We start from the raw sequence: 15,666 nt of genomic DNA, 5'->3' as shown, positions 1-15,666 counted from the left end.
GAACTATGCTTCCCCTCCCCCTTATTCAAATAGAGCAAATATATATTTTGGAATTGTTAGCAGAGTAGACCTTTAAATGGTCTGCAATTTTACCAACAATAGACCAGAAGAACAACAAACACTTGATTGGAGCCAGAACAAATGTAATTTACAAATTTAATAATATTTAATTTAAGTCAAGTTTAATTTAATTAATTTGATATAATTTAAATTTAAACAAGGACCAGAGGGATTATATCCCAGAGTTCTGAAGGAACTGGCAGATGTGATCTCAGAATCATTGAACCATATATTTCAAAGATCCTGGAGTACTGGAGAACTACCAGAGGCCTGGAAAAGAACTGATGTGGTTCTAATCTTACAAAAAAAAAAAAGGGGGGGGGAGGCTCCAAGAAACTACAGACCAATCAGCCTGACATCAATTTCTGGGAAGATCCTGGAAAAGATAATCAAACAATAGATATGCGAATACCTAGAAGTTAGCAAAGTTATAACCAGCAACCAACTTAAGTTTGTCAAAAGCAGATGCCAAACAAATTTTATTTTATTCTTTATCAAAGTGACTCAATTAGTGGACCAACAAAATGCTGTGGACACAGTATACTTGGATTTCAATACCGAATTTGACAAAGTATATCACAATCTACTTAGTAAGTTGGAAAAATGTGTGATAGACAACATCACCATTAGATGGATTCATAATTGGATGACAAACCACACTTAATGTGTAATCCTTAATGGAACTACATCTACATGGAGGGAAGTAAGCAGTGGGATACCTCAAGCTTTTGTTTTAGGCCCAGTACATAAACAATTTAGATGAGGGTATAGAAGGGGAACTCATCAAATTTGCAGACCACACCAAGCTGGCAGGAATAACCACCATCCCAGATGATAGGCTCAAGATTCAGATGGATCTTGACCGACTTGACCACTGGACCCTACCTAACAAAATGAGATTCAATGGTGAGAAAAGTAAGGTTTTACATTTAGATAAGAAAAATTCACAGGTATAAAATAGGTGGAACTGTCTCAATAGCAGTAACTGCAAGATAGTTCTTGGAGTCCTAGTGGACAATCATCACACAGAGCCAGCAGTGTGCAGCCACCACAAAAAAAGCCAATGGCTAATGAATCCTAGGCTTCATTAACAGAGGAATATAATAATGGTGGGTTGCACTTACCGTCACTACCAGTTCGCTGATCGTGCACACGTGTGTTCCATTCATACCTGACTTGCGTTCTGCACATGTGTGCAGCCCACTGCTCCTGCGACAATCAGCTGATTGTTGGGGCTTATACAGGCGCGTGCACAATTTGTCCGTTTGCCATAAAAACAGGTTTAGAGCACGGGTATACTGGTTCACTCTCAACTGCAGTGGGCCACTACCGGTTTGGCTGAACCAGGCCAAACAGGCAGCAACCCACCTCTGGAATAGAATCAAGATCATGTTAACTGTTAGTACCATTTTATAATGCCTTGGTAAGACCTCACTTGGAATATTGCATCCAGTTTTTGCTGCCACAATTTAAAGAAGGGTGTTGAGACTCTGGAGAAAGTGCAAAGAAGAGCAACAAAACTGATTAGGGGGCTGAAGACTAAAACAGAAGAGTGGTTGCAGAAATTGGGTATTTCTAGTCTAGAAAAAAGAGACTAGGGGCTGATAGCAGTGTTCTAATATTTGAGGGTCTGTCACAAAGAAGAGAAGGATCAACCTATTTTGCTCAGAAGACAAGACAAGAGGCAATGGGTGGAAACTAATCAAGGAAAGAAGTCATCTAGAACAGCTTGCTTTCGGAAGTTGTGATGTTGCAACACTGGAAGTTTTAAAGAAGAGTTTGGACAGCCATTTCTCTGAAGCAGGGTCTCCTGCTTGATCAGGAGGTTGGATTAGAAGACCTCCAAGGTCCCTTTCAATGTCATTATTCTGTTATATTTTGTTATAAATAAAAATTATTAACTATGTACAGTTAATATTATAGGTATTCATACAAATAATCATCCTTCTAGTACATTAAAAATAATCATTTAATGGCAACCTAAGGCTTTTGTCTGTTGAATGTAAGCCTGAACCTCAGTGCTATTAGGTGGATTGTAGTATTACAATTCTCAGCAGTTCTTATTTGCTAACTGGACACTATAACACTTTAGCTCAAGTGGGCTCAAAGTAATAATAGACAATGATAGATAATGAGATGGTAGACTGAATGAGAGATGTTCAGTGATCAATCACAGGTATATTACCTGCATACTGCATGAGTCAAAAATAGGGCTGTGAAAATAACTACAGACCCCTGGACATAAAGTGTTTCAACTTCTATCCTCAAAATGATGCTATAGGGCACTGCACACCAGAACAACCAGACACAAGGATATGTTTTTCCTGAATGCCATCACTCTGCTAAACAACTAATTCCCACAACTCTGTCATATTACCTACTAAGACTGTATTACTATTATTCTTCTCTTCCTTCCTAGTACCTATCTCTTCCCACTTATGACTATAACCATATCTTTAAACGATTTATATTGTTTTATTTGTTTCCTAGTATAATTTGATTGCTTATGACGTTGTATCTTATGATTCTTGATGAATGTATTCTATTTTATTTTTCTTTATGTACACTGAGAGCATATGCACCAAAGACAAATTCTTTGTGTGTCCAATCACATTTGGCCAATAAAGATTTCTATTCTATTCTAAATAATCTGTCTGGTTGCTCTTTCCTTCCTATAGTTCTGTACGACAATTTAGAAAGAGGAAAGAAAATTTATTTGACTATACTATTTGGATTTATTCCTTTGTGGAATTATTTTTTAATGTAATGCTTTTTTGAGATGTCCTCATTATTTTGTATTTTGCTAGTTCTGTTAATCTTCTTTCGGCATGCTGAGAGCTGTTGCCTGCAAGGTGATTTGTTGAGTCAAGATTCCACAGAGAAAAAGTTGGCATCAAAGCATGAGTAATTGGAGTCTGAGCAAGCAGTACAAAAGCAGGCACACCCAAGATCTCTACCCATTTATCAAGCATTCTCGACACACCCAAGAATGGAGAAAATCCCCAGATAATCCTTCAGATTTTATATGCCTAAGGACACAAACTGATTTTTATGATTTCCCCCCAAGCAACTAAGGTATATATCTTCATTTTAAGAATTACAATCTTAATAAATGTGTAGCTGGTTCACCTGTACTAACCACTGTTTCTTTAACCAAGGATTCATGCAACATAATAAATCAAAAATCAAACAAATCATATTAGGACTCTTAGCATGTAGTGTGAATCCAATTGTCATAGCAATAGCATTTAGACATATACATACTGCTTCACAGTGCTTTACAGTCCTCTCTAAGAGGTTTTATAGAGTCAGCATATTGCCCCCAATTATCTGGGTCCAAATTATAGTTATCACTATAGCTAGTTATAGTTATAGTTCTATAGTCAGCAGCATAGTAGGAGATTCAAGGCAAGCAAAAAGGCGCTCACAGCATTGCCCTCTATGCCTCACTCCTGAGAATCCAAACTACATTTCCATCCCTTTGGACTCACCATTTCGAAACTAGTGCCCATTGCTGATGCTGTTTGAAATAGACATTAGCTGATTAGTTCTGCAACTCAATGCTGTTAAAAAATATTGAACTTCTACTTTGATTGCTGTTTAGACCAGTTCCCATAAAGGTCCATAGTGGTTAATGAACGTGGAAGTTAGTTCAAGTTCAGTTGGAAGACATCAATTTGATTAAAGCTTGTTATTTTTATTTTCTGTAAATAGTGTCTCTATCATCTCTCCAGTAATTTCTCTTATCAGTAGTGATATCTGTGAAAGCCATATATATGCAAACTTCAGTATGGGGGGTATTGTTTATGTCTATACTTATAGCTATTAGTGTATCTATAGCTATACCTAGTTCCTATCCTAAAGGATGTATGAGATTAAGCTATATAAATGTGCATGGAGTAGCAGTGTAATGGCTGCATTTTATTTTATTTGATCATATCTGTAGTTCTTTTGTTTGAAAACTGGTCATATGAATTAGAATTCTACTAATATATAAATGTATTGTATACACACACACACACACACACACACACACACAATACCCAGGAATAAAAACATATATATGTTTTTATTCCTGGGTATCTGAAAGGTGCCCAGGTTATGAATTGCTTTCTTTGAGTATATCCCTCTATGAAAAGATCACATTCTGTTTTTCCATTTCTTTCTGTTTCCTTTGCTTACCAATTTCACTCAGTGAAAAGATTTGTTTTGGTTATTGGCTTTCTTTGCTATATGCAATGAAACAATATCAAAACTGCTCTCACAGTGTTTGCAAAGTGATTGAAATGGGTTTTCTTGAATGTATAATCACAAAGATCTCTTCTTTCATATTGCAGTGAGCTATCACAAGTTCATTGTCTAGGCTCTATAATGAATTTTACAGCACATGGGTGTGTCTGTCTGAAAAGGTTCTTGAATCACTCCTTATATCATTATTACTACACCCACAGGAATTTACATCCCCAGGTAAGATGTGTTTAAAACGGAGAGTAAAAGACTACAGTTAAAGAAGACAGGCAACGGATTCGAGTTAACCCCTTCACAAAAGAGAAGGAAAAAGACAGGATAGAGCAGGTATGTTTTATATAGCACAATGTTGGTAACTGTAAGTAATTCTTTCTAGCAAGCATTGGGGGTAAAGTATCTCTGAATCTTAGCTGGAAGTTTGTTGATGAACATCTAGAAGGCTACTGATTCATGGTTATAAGGATTTGGCAACAACATTCATTGGTTTCATTGGTTTGGAATCTTTCATCTTAAAAGACTTTCAGCTTTTGAGAAAGATAAAGGAGATGCCATTACCCAGAGTGAAACAGATATTTTTTAAAAGAACTAAAAAGTATGAATTAAAGCACATGATCTGGGTAAAGTTTTAAAAAGCTTCCTGATTGCTTTAGAAAGTTACTTTTCAATGTGATCTGCTTGATCTTGTTCTTATACCAGGTGTTTCAAAGGTAGAAAAAAATATCTCTGAGTAATCACGTTTTTCAAAGTCTGATAGAAGTTTAGTACTGTTTGCTCCTTGGAAAGAATAGATTAAATCTTGATTACTGCTTAGTGCTTTGCAGTTGATTAATGCTTTGAAAATGGTGAATACTCTGAAGAAAGTGCTATGTTTGTAAGAATCCCCCCTCCATTTGAAATAAATGGGCAAAAGTTTAATGGAGAAAAAATGGTAAGAGGACACATATGAAAATAATGTTCTAGAATTGTTTTTTCCCCTCTTTGACTATGAAGACTGAAAGGCTATTTTTTTATGCCTTTGTGTCACTGTTGATTCCTGGCAACTTCATGGACTAGACTGTGTATATTTATGGGCTGGTTTTGTATGAGATGTACATAAAAATATCATCCAGGATAGCATGTGATTTTTCACTGGGCCATGAATTAGTCAACCATCAGTTTACATAAAAATGCAATGGATTATAGGACATTTATGCTTAGCTATATTCTTATCATTCTCTTGACATCTGTGCTGTTAGTAAAAAAAAAATCATTCCAGAATTTATCAAAGTTTTCAGAGTCACTGTTAAGCCAATGATACTTAAGTCTATTACTTTTGATGAAAATTCATGGCCAACCATAATAGAATGCCTCAGTATAGCCGTGTTTCATCTTCTATATGAACAAGAGAGAGCATATTGCGTCTCCACTGCTTATATTTCCCATTTAAATTATATATATATACATACATACATACATACATACATACATACATACATACATTCATACATACATACATACATACATACATACATACATACATACATACATACATACATACATATATATATATATATATATATATATATATATATATCCCCATATATCCCCATTTATTTCTAACAGGGCTCCCAGATTGTTGTTCTCGTTATACTCTTGGATTCCTCACCAATGATCAGCTGCCTGTTTATTGATGAATTAATGAATCATATTACTGTACATAGGATCTGGGGAGCAGGGTTGAAAGTGGTGACCATGGCTTTATTGTATATGCTTGGTTTTTTCCTTGTTTAGATTTGGTAGTTTATTTCTATTGCTCTGTTTGCCAAGTGCTCAACATGCAAGTCACCTGATCCCAGAGTGTGGGGGGTGGGGAAACATGACTGCCAGAATTTTGAATCCAGGTTGTACATCCCTTTTCTTGGATCTGTTGTAACTTTGGACAGTCACAAGTTAAGGTCTACTTATAATCCCTTTCGTCAATACTTTCTCTTCTTAGGACAGTTTGTAATTATATACAACAACAACATTACAAGCAATACTAAAGAAGGGCTGATAATTTGCCATATCCATGTTATCACTTTTGTCATTGAATATGTTTTATGTCCATTTAAGGTAACTCTTGAATGTTGTGAACGCCATCATGATGTGGATATTCCTTCTTCTAGGTAAGTGTTTTCTATGCATGCAAGTGAAAAATATTAGATGGATGATGAGGAAGATCCAGGCAATAGTTAATATCTCCTATTAATGCTGGTTGACCTCAAGAGACCTGCTTTGGATCTGTTTATACGAAATAATTAGCCTATATTCAACTTTTCTTTTGTGGAGAGCATAATGGGGTAATACAGAGAACCCCGGAAGAAGCAGATTATTTCAAGGTGTGATGGAATGTGCATCTGGAGAAGGAGTGTGTGTGTGTGTTTGTTTGTGTGTGTGTGTGTGTGTGTCCTGACCATGAGCACCATGGTTTCCCAGGGAAGAAATAGTACATTCCAAAGAGAAGCTCAAATTAAGAGACTTCACAGTCCTGAGTTGAATGGAGGGAAGGGAAGAAGAGATTCAGGATAGCCATACACATCCCAGAATCTCTCAGGGTATATCTAGTAGGTTGGAAGGGAAGTTTAGTTTGGCAAGATTTGTCCATTATGTGCAAGCAAAATTTTAAAGATATCAATATTGGATTTCATTGTGTTGTTTTTGGGCAGGGGCCTGACACAAGCTTTGTAGATGTGCACATGTTAAATAAAATAACTGGCTAACAACAACTGAAAAAATAAAAAAAATATTATTATTAAAATAATAATAAAAAGCTTTCAAGCTACCAAGAACAATCCCATCACGCCCCCCCCTTCCCTCCTGTGCAGCAACTGAGTCAGGACTTCAGGGCCTTCCAGACTGTAAGGAGCGTAGGGGTCCTCCCCATACCAGGAAGAAGCTGTTTTAGATGGTTGATCCAGCTACAGAAATGGTTGGCTTCCTAGGTCCCACTAGATGACAACATTTAAGAGTGGGGACCTGGAGTGAACCCACCTTATCCAATATAGTGGGCCCGGCATATTTCTTGACGGGAGTTGTGGTCACACAGATAACCTGTTTGCATGCCATATGTTTTTAGCAAATATGTATATTGCCACAATAAAGAACATTTTGTTAAATAATAGTTCTAGTTCACAGATTCAAATGATTTCTTTTATGCTTTCTAGATCTCTGTGTTTTTTGCACTATTTACTGAAAAGGGCATTTGGGAATTAACGAGATAACATTACATGTTGTTGGTATCTGTAATAGGAGAAAATGAAGTCATTTGTTGGATGGGTGAATAATATTTAGCAGATCTTTACTGCTTTTACAACTATTGCATTGTTTAGCATATATGGTTTCTCTAATCTTTATGACAGTGCTATAAGGTAAAGCCATAGAATTAGCCACACATTACAACTTAGCAAGTTGAGGCTAACAGTAGGAAGCTCCACAGGGTTCTTACTTCTAGGCTGATATACACAGAGGATTATGGTCTCAATGACTTTCTTATGGCCATTTAATAGCTAGTTTATTGGAGAAGTGAAATTACCAAAGTAGAAGTTCCTTAATTCTGTAGTCAGTCACTTAACTTGAAAGCTATTATTTTATTTTGCATTGCTTTTTTTAAGCTACTCAATATAGAAGCTTCACTTGTCACAAAAACGGGCAGTGTTTCACTCCTCTTTTCTCTTAATGAATGCTTTGTTAAAGTCAATTTCTGAATTTCTTTCTAGCTTCTTCACACCTCCTAGTTGCACAAAGAACCTGTCTACATGGGGCCTGCTACCCACCTATGCAGGATCTTCTTATAGGAAGAATCCATTATTTGAAGGCGTCCTCCACCTGTGGACTTACCCAACCTGAAACTTCCTGTACTCCATATGGAAAAGTATGTATGACCCAAATATTATTATTCATTCAGGAATGACTTTCATAACTTAGTGGCATTGGTTTTGTGGGACTAGGCGCTTGACTATATTTGATTCCTGGTGATTGCATAAATAGACTAGAATAGAATAGAATTCTTTATTGGCCAAGTGTGATTGGATACAAAAGGAATTTGTTTCTGGTGCATATGCTCTCAGTGTACATAAAAGAAAAGATATATTTGTCACAAATCATAAGGTACAACACTTAATGATAGTCATAGGGTACAAATCAGAGGTGGGTTGCAAATCCCAGCGCTACTGGTTTGCTCAGGCTCGTGTGCTCGCATGTGTGCCACTTCTGCACATGTGCAGAAGCTTCTGCGCATGTACAGAAGCATCCAGGCAGGTGGGTGGAGCTTCCCACCGAACTGGGCTGAACCGGGAGCAACCCACATCTGGTACAAATAAGCAATCAAATCATACTAGGAAACAATATAAATCGTAAGTATACAAGCAACAAAGTTACAGTCATACAATCATAAATGGGAGGAGATGGTGATAGGAATGATGAGAAGATTAATAGTAATAGTAATGCAGACTTAGTAAATAGTTATCTATTTGAATTTAAAGCCAGAATTTTAAAGTATGGTTATTATGTTCACTAACGAAACAAATTTGGGAGCCCACCTAACTTTAGTTAGAAATTTAATTCTATGTTTTGGGTGTTCTAACAGAAGTTATTTTGTCTGCCCTTAACACAGCCTGTATAAGAGTGACGTCTTTGGATAAGCAGTGATGTTTTACATATTTTCTTTTAAATAAACTCCCACAAGCCACAGTAACTAGAGAACAAATGAATTTCATGTCAACTATTTTCATAACTTTTTCATCTTGCGCTTGTTGATTGAAATCTAATTTCTTGTTTATTAATTTTTATTTTCATAGTTTTCCAAAAATCAAGAGTGTCTCGTAGCATGTTTTCAGACTAAGAAAAAGGTTAAAGCTTGTTTTTAAATAATTTTGGCTATTCTGAAAAGATGCTACCAGAGTCTTCTTGATTTTTGACCACCATAAATGAACATGGCCCTTCCACGAGGATGGCACATGTTTTAAGAAACAGAAGGAGGTCAAGCTATTCTTCCTCCCCTGCTATCCCATTTTAAAATCCCAAGTTAAGGCATTTCCCTTTAGCAAATTTCAGACTATATCTTCTTCATGCCAACATTCTGAATAAATGCTGGTGCAGCAGAAGCCTGTTGGGACTGTCACTGGCAGGTCACCCTACCTGGTGAAGGAGTAAAACTCTAATATCCAGAACAACTTTCATAAGCACATAATGTTTCACATAATGTGAAAGAAAGAAGCAGAAGCAGGCACAGAGAAGGATTCTTTAGAACGGGGGTAGAACTAGCAGTACTCTACCACCCACTGAAATATTGCTTCTCTCTGCATTGGTTATGTTGGCTGTAGTTGAAAAGAAGAACAGGATTAAAGCAGGCTAAGATTTGGATAGAAGGACCCCAGGAAGCAAGACTGAAAATACTGCAAAGAAGTCCCCTATTTTTGCCATATCCACTTGGGACTCAAGCTTGACCTACAGGAGGCTTTTATATTTTTAACTAATACTACTCTCAAGATAAAGGACATGGTGGCTCAGTGGCTAAGATGCTGAGTTTGTCGATCAGAAAGATAGGCAGTTCAGGAGTTCGAATCCCTAGCGCCGCATAATGGGGTGAGCTCCTGTTACTTGTCCCAGCTTCTGCCAACCTAGCAGTTCGAAAGCACATAAAAAATGCAAGTATAAAAATAGGAACCACCTTTGGTGGGAAGGTAACAATGCTCCATGCGCCTTTGGCATTTAATCATGCCAGTCACATGACCACGGAGAACGTTTTTGGACAACACTGACTCTTCGGCTTTGAAGCGGAAATGAACACCGCCTCCTAGAGTCAGAAATGATTAGCACATATGTGTGAAGGGAACCTTTACCTTTACTCTCAAGCTTTACATTTTTTTCTGCAAGAAATTTATTTTCTACTTTAAAATATTATTATCTTTCTGCAGGAAAAAAATGAAACTGTTGAATTTTCTCATATGAAGTATATTAAAAACACAGGAGCTGTGTTAGAAAAAAAACAAATAAAAATATCCCCTCCCCTCCAATTTTATAAATCTCTGTATAGCAGTTTAAAAGTGACACCCCCCCCCCCGAATGAATCCAAACTTTGGGTGTGTTCAAGTTTTAGTGTTTAAGTAGCCGTTCATTTTACAATAAATAGATGTTAAGTGGGTTGCACATATAGAGGAGGAATGCGACCAAGGAACATACTTTGAGATTGTATAAATTATCCCCTCTACTATGCACAGAACAATAAATGAGAATCTGTGTTTTCAGAAGTATTTGTGAGCCAAGATTACCTGTAGAATCTGTTCTAACATACATATACATTTTTATTATCATTGGATCACAGGAAAATGGGGAATTAAACAAAGATCTTTCGATTAACCTTCCCATTTCTCATTAAATACTAGGGTGAGGAAAGCAATTCTTCTGGGAAAATTGAGAGCCATAACTCCAGTCCAGTGAAAAATCTACTTATTCAAGGGCCATTTCTTTCTTTTGCACTGTTCCCTGTTTACCAAATATTCATAACACTGATTTCATTGAACAGGAACAGGTTCTAATTCAATCACTATATAAATTAGTTAGCTGCAGGACAGACATTGTGGCTGGTAATGCTATCTGTTTCTAGGTCCTGACTCATGAGATCTAAGCTGAAAGCCAATAAAAAGTGGAAGGCAGGATCACAGCATGTTTTAAGCAAGATTTAAGTCAATTGAGAGTTTGGTGGCCACTTCTAGATGTGTCTATGAATAGGAAGTCTTTTATGAAGCAGAACTCACATGAGTTTCAATGAGCACAATTAAAGGAAATGGTTGGTTTGGTGCTTAAAATTGTCCTTGAGAAAGGGAATAGCATATATGTCAGTGCTGCATCCATGTATCAACATACAACTCCTTTACAAATATGCCAAACTGGATTCTCTGATTGCCCATAAAGTATTTCAGAAAGTTGGACAAGTAGCCCTTCCCTTCATCTTTAATTGCTCTGACTAACAATAAGTAGGTTAAAGGGAACTTAATTTCTGCTACGGTTTCTGTAGTTCATCATCATCCTGGTATTTACTACTAAGAATGACTCATATTTCATGGTATAAGTGCTACTGATTAATGTTGTGGCCCACCAGCAGCCAGCAGAACTGGCAGCAGATTTGGACAGTGAGGAGGTTGGGGAGAAACATGGGCCAGTCCTGGAGTCTGGAGAAGGCTCAGACGAGGGCTCTGCATCGGAGGCAGAGAGGGGACCAAGCCATCTGGTAGTTATTTTCTGCCTCCGGAGCCTCCAGAGCCTCCGGAGTCTGACATCAGTGAGGCAGAAGAACAGCGGGAGCCTGTTCCCAGTGTGTGCATGCGCAGAACTGCCATAAGGCAAGAAAACAGGGTGGCCTTGGGAGTAAGGCTTGGAAATGATTGGCCCCTCCCATAAGACATAAAAGAGGAGCGAACGAGATATGAGCTTTTGCAGAAAGCAATTAGTTCATCTGGTCAGTTCAAGCTTTGAAAAGTTCTGTTTAACTCTGTGCTAAATTCGGCCTTGCTCTGCATTTGGCAATTAGGACTGTGATAGAGTTTCAAGGGAGATAAGGTGGGTATTTATCAACATTCCCCTGAAAGACTGTGGCACCTCGAGCAGACATCTGTTGGAACCTTCACAGACTGTTTGTGAAGACTTGCAGACTGTTAATGACCATAATTTACAGTCGTATAAATAAAAGAGGATTTTGGGGACTAAGATTGTGATTTGTGCTTTCACAGGACGCCTAGGTCAGAACAATTACAGGGTTTATTGATAGACATTGTAAGGTTTTTCCTGTCTTCCTTGAAGCATATGAATGTGCACTTCACAGAGAATGCTATTTAAAAGATGTTAATGCTAATGCAGCTCCATTTTAAGATTGTTTCATGTGCTAAGGTTTCATGACAATCTGTACTCATAAAAAAATAATAGGTTGCCATAATACTATAAGAGGAGATTAAGATAATTAGTTTAAATCAAATTATAGGAAATTATCATGGACAAGCACAAATATATTTTTGCTCTTTGGCTTTGATTGTCCCGTTATGATTGTCTCATCAAAATATCACAGTGGGCCAGAAGCTACAGTCCTTGTCGCCCTCTTCTAGGTCCCCAACAGTAGAAATAAAAAGTTTATTCTAAAAAAGAAGCACATATGGATTATGTTTCCAGTGGTCTTTGGTTCAATGCAATCCCAGTAGAAGGGACTTTTGGGTGTGCACATGCATGTTCAGACACTATTTTAATTTTAAAAACAAAAGCAAACAGTGTCACCACTCAAGAGGAAGAAAGCTGAACATGCCTATTCTGCTTCCTGTGATTAAGTGGCATTGTCATGCTTCTTAGAAAAAAGTAGATCCTAGTCATCATTTTCATAGTTCCTCTATCTCTCCAGATGTTTTTGCCTCTCTCTTTTCCTTCATAACATAGATGATATTTTGCTGTCATCTCTGCAAAGTTTCTAAATTCTCCTTCCTTTCTGATTTGTGAATAGCCTGGTTTCTTTTTCTTCCATCCATTGCTTATCCTTCTTTTAGGCTCTATATTTATATATTTTGCTCCAATTTATCCCTTTGTTTGCTTTCCCTTCAATTCCCTGTGTTGTAGGGCTTCAGGGTTAAATTAGATTAGACAACAAACTGTAGATAGTGCTTAGCAATAGCACTTAGACTTTTATTCCACTTTACAGTGCCTTACAGCTCTCTCTAAGCGGTTTAGACAGTCATCAGATTGCCCACAACAATTTGGGTGCTCATTTTACCCACCTCGAAAGGCTGAGTCAACCTTGAGCCTGGTGAGATTTGAACTGCCAAATTGCAGACAGACAGCAGGTAGCGGAAGTAGCATCAGTACTGCCCTCTAACCACTACGCCACTGTGATTAAGATCTGTGATTAAATGCTCAAGATCTATATTTTGCAAAAAAAAGAAAAAAGAGCAAGGCAGGAACCTTGAAACCAAAATACTGTTGGGTGACACTTTCCAGGACACCTTGTATTATATGCACAAAATTTTATAGACCACCCAAATCAGAATTTTCTGGCTGTTAAAAAGTAATTTTCTGATTTCACATTTTTAAATTCTAGCATTGCTTTAAGATTTGTGTAAAAAAAGAAATATAGTAGGGAAATGTTCACTTTCATGTTAACAGATTCACTTGCTACATCAAAAGTGCAAAAAGTGTGGCTCACAAGATGACATGTGGATATGCAATATGCCTTTTGCAGTCCTCAGGAAACCTTCAGAGTAAAAGTGGGACAGGTTTTGTTTTAGGAGGTTTGAGAGGTTTTAAAGGGCAAGCAAGTGACTTAATCCTTGAAGATGTTTAAGTTAGATACTTTCCTCCTTAAAATGGAAATTAAATCTCCAAATGGATCGTGATCTTGCTATCAAAATGCCATGCAAAGGAAGATGTGACCCATGCCTTGATAGAATCTTTGAAAGAAAGGGAAACCTCATTTCCCAATTCTTTTATTAGGATATTCTTATTCTCTCTCTGTCTCCCTTACTCTCCCTCCCTCCCTCCCTCCCTCCCTCCCTCCCTGTATCTCTCTGTGTCTCTCTGTATGTGTGAGTGTTTGTGTACGTCAGGGGTGTGTTCCTGCCAGTTCTAACCTCTTCTATAGAAGAGGTTCAACAAATCTACAGTGCCATTTAGAACCGGTTCCAGCTCCCTCCTCCCGCCCGTCCACACATCATCAAGATGAAGAGCGAGAGGAGGACTTCAGGGAGTTGAAGTCCACAAGTCTTAAAGCTGTCAAATTTGAACACCCCTGGGTTTTTTTTCTAAAGGGTTAGGGGTGCAAGGGTCTTGTAACTTGACAGCTTTAAGACTTGCGTGCTTCAAATGCCAGAGTTTCTGAGCCAACATTTTGGTTGCTAAGCAAGAGCATTGTTAAGTGAGTTTCACCAATTTTACAAGTTGGCCATGCCCACCCAGTCACATGGCTGGCAAGCCACTCCCCACCCAGTCACATAGTCAGCAAGCCACTCCCACAAAGTAGGCCACACCTACATAAGAGGTTCTAAATTTTTTTGAAACCCATCATTGGTGTACGTGCATGTGTGCCAGTGATGGGTTTCAAATTTTTTTAGAACCTCTTCTGTAGGTGTGGCCTGCTTTGTGGGAGTGGCTTGCCGGCCATGTGACAGGGTGGGAGTGGCTTGCCAACCATGTGACTAGGTGGGCGTGGCCAACTTGTAAAATGTGGTGAAACTCACTTAACAATGTCCTTGCTTAGCAACCAAAATGTTGGGTCAGAAATTCTAGCATTTGAAGCACGCAAGTCTTAAAGCTGTCAGGTTACAAGACCCTTGCACCCCTAGCCATAGCCCTTTAGAAAAAAACCCCCAGGGGTGTTCAAACATGACAGCTTTAAGACTTGTGGACTTCAACTCCCAGAATTCCTCCTCTCGTTCTTCATCTTGATGATGTGCAGGCGGGCGGGGGGAGGGAGCTGGAACTGGTTCTAAATGGCACTGTAGATTTGTTGAACCTCTTCTATAGAAGAGGTTAGAACTGGCAGGAACACAGCCCTGATGTGATTCTTACTGCCTAGACAAATCCCTACAGTTTTCTTACCAACATTTTTGGAAGTGGCTTTTCTTCCTTCTAAACTGAAAGCAACTGACTTAAAGTCATCCCAACTGTCTCATGCCTGAGAACTCACAGTCTCCTAGCTTCTAGCTTGGTGCTTTTAATCACTACACCAAACTGGCTCTCTTACTACAAATATAGCCAACTATATATATTCAATATTCATATTGAATTTCAAAGGAAATATTTCTAAAAAGGTTCATTGAAGGAATGAATTTAATGTCACTCATTATTGTTTAAGTGGAGTGTGTGTATTCCTTATTTTCTATGTATATGGATAATATTTCAATATTTAGGATGTGACCTGCACACTGCTTCTCTCTAAAATGTACATATACAAGCCAAAACCTGTGCAATAAAAGATGCTGGGAGCTGTATGGGCAAAGGACCACCAGTTACAAGCTTTTGCTTTGCAGCATGAGTAGAAAGGCAGTCTACAAGCCAGAGGTGGTATTCAGCAGGTTCTGACCAGTTCTGGAGAACCTGTAGAGGAAATTTTGAGTAGTTCAGAGAACCGGTAAGTACCACCTCTGACTGGCCCCGCCCCCATCTATTCTCTGCCTCCTGAATCCCAACTGATCAGAAAGAAATGGGGATTTTGTTTGTTTGTTTGTTTGTTTATTTGGATTTATATGCCACCCTTCTCCAAAAGGACTCAGGGCGGCATACAACATTAAAAAACATACATCCCAAAAGTTAAAAAAAAATTAAATCCATATCCCAAAACAAACCGAATTAAAAGACAATACATTTAAA

The 15,666-nt window shown here is 38.0% G+C and overlaps 1 protein-coding gene across 1 annotated transcript in view; it reads left to right on the top strand.

Annotated features, from left to right (window-relative positions):
• Positions 1-4,509: 4,509 nt before the first annotated feature.
• The window catches only part of LAMB3 (laminin subunit beta 3), a 62,127-nt gene continuing 50,970 nt past the window's right edge, over positions 4,510-15,666 (top strand). The window contains exons 1-3 of the mRNA XM_081948050.1: positions 4,510-4,635; positions 6,400-6,452; positions 8,043-8,197. Coding sequence (XP_081804176.1) covers positions 6,428-6,452; positions 8,043-8,197 — 180 coding nt within the window. The 5' untranslated portion in view covers positions 4,510-4,635; positions 6,400-6,427. The remainder of the gene's footprint in view (positions 4,636-6,399; positions 6,453-8,042; positions 8,198-15,666) is intronic.

The sequence above is a fragment of the Natrix helvetica genome (assembly GCF_964273705.1).
Source record: "Natrix helvetica genome assembly, chromosome: 3".
NCBI lineage: Eukaryota > Metazoa > Chordata > Lepidosauria > Squamata > Natricidae > Natrix > Natrix helvetica.
The sequence above is the reverse complement of the archived record's forward strand: the minus strand, read 5'-3'. Positions and strand labels throughout refer to the sequence as shown.